Below are 1,416 nucleotides of genomic sequence, written 5' to 3'. Positions count from 1 at the left end.
TAATACTTTTCTATTTGACATTTTATTAACGGGTGATGTACAAACAATAAAAAGCATTGGCTCGACCATAGGTTTCCAAACTAAAAGAATGTACCAAATATCCATTTACCCTGAGGTGCGTGACATGAAGAAACTAAGGCCATTGATCCGGGACTGTAAGAAAGTAGGTCGTCATTGCTTTTCTGAATCTTTTCTTGTATTGTTTTGGCGATATAATAGTTGGCGATGCGTGCTTTGGTCCACCGAGGAGGCCGGATGCCTTTACCAATGTCTCCAACTGCTTGTCCCAAGTGTATTGCCTCATGAAATCAATTATCCCTACAACCAGCTCCTTGCGCTCCTCGTCCACCCCGACCAACAGGGAGTAGTCCATCACATCAACTGACTGTAATCATGAAGATTAACATAATATCATCATATTAACCAATCGGTATAAAACTATGAATAAAAAGATCAAACACAAAGTTACATGCATGCGCTGCACCACTTTTCCTTGATTTTTCTCGAGCACAAATTTGTATTATGTTAGAAAAATCATTTTCGTTTTAGAGAAATCAAGCAAATGGAAACATGCTCTTGCCAGTTGCTCTGTTCTTTTCTCGAACAATCTATAGCAACTTCCATCGTTAATATTTCAGGTGAAATCAGTGCACTTTTTGAACCACTTATAAAAATAAACATAATTGTGAAAAGCTTCAAACTAGAGATCTATACTCAATAAATTCATCAAAGATTAGGCTGTAAAAGTAGATTACCGCTAAAAAGGATGTATCGTTCCAAACAGCTCTTTCCAGGCTCCTTTTTGCTTTGCTTCCAAGGAATATGGGTTTTGTACGCAGTGTTTCTAATAGATTCATATCTAATAATACCTTATTTGTTCCCGTTGTATCTGAGTTATAACGAGAACGTGCAGAGCCCTTAAGGTCATATACCATCGATATACTTCTTTTAAAGAAGATATTCTCCATCACCATCAAATCCATTTTTGTTTCCTTGCCGCCTTTTGAATATTTGATGGTGACCTAAGATTAAAACAATAGACTAGAATCACAAATACAAAGAAAACACAACATGCGTCAAATACACCGTCGACCCAAAAATTTTCAAAGAGTACTGATACGACATGTTAATTAAAATCTTTAAAATTATTGTCTATATAGTATAAATTTAATTTTTTACTTCTTGTTAATTTTTCTTGTTTAAATATTTTAAATATGACTAGATAATTTATTATCTAATTACGAGTTAAAAATATATAGTATTCCAGATAAAGTAAGAAAATTACCACGGTAGAGTGTCGGTATCGAACACGTGTCGGATACGGATATGCTACCTTAGTTTAAAAATTTGTACATCACAACTCTATGATGCATCAACATGGATAGTGTGTCCGACACATCTATGCAATTTTTCATA

General features: G+C 34.6%; 1 protein-coding gene across 1 annotated transcript; it reads right to left on the bottom strand.

The window, feature by feature from the left end:
• Positions 1–6: 6 nt before the first annotated feature.
• LOC111384295 (putative 1-phosphatidylinositol-3-phosphate 5-kinase FAB1C) lies at positions 7–1,076 on the bottom strand. Its single transcript, XM_023008560.1, has 2 exons — positions 756–1,076; positions 7–385 (listed from the first exon to the last, which is right to left on the bottom strand). Exons 1-2 carry the CDS (start codon positions 981–983, stop codon positions 134–136), a joined length of 480 nt encoding a protein of 159 aa, XP_022864328.1. The 5' UTR covers positions 984–1,076; the 3' UTR covers positions 7–133.
• Positions 1,077–1,416: the final 340 nt, after the last annotated feature.

The sequence above is a fragment of the Olea europaea genome, unplaced genomic scaffold, assembly GCF_002742605.1.
Source record: "Olea europaea var. sylvestris unplaced genomic scaffold, O_europaea_v1 scaffold28907, whole genome shotgun sequence".
NCBI lineage: Eukaryota > Viridiplantae > Streptophyta > Magnoliopsida > Lamiales > Oleaceae > Olea > Olea europaea.
The sequence above is the reverse complement of the archived record's forward strand: the minus strand, read 5'-3'. Positions and strand labels throughout refer to the sequence as shown.

Excerpts from the sequence above, each read along its gene's own strand:
- LOC111384295 (XM_023008560.1), bottom strand. The coding sequence starts at position 983 with ATGGATTTGATGGTGATGGAGAATATCTTCTTTAAAAGAAGTATATCG. Across the intron at positions 386-755 it reads ACGATACATCCTTTTTAGCG|TCAGTTGATGTGATGGACTA; the intron begins GTAATCTACTTT and ends TCATGATTACAG.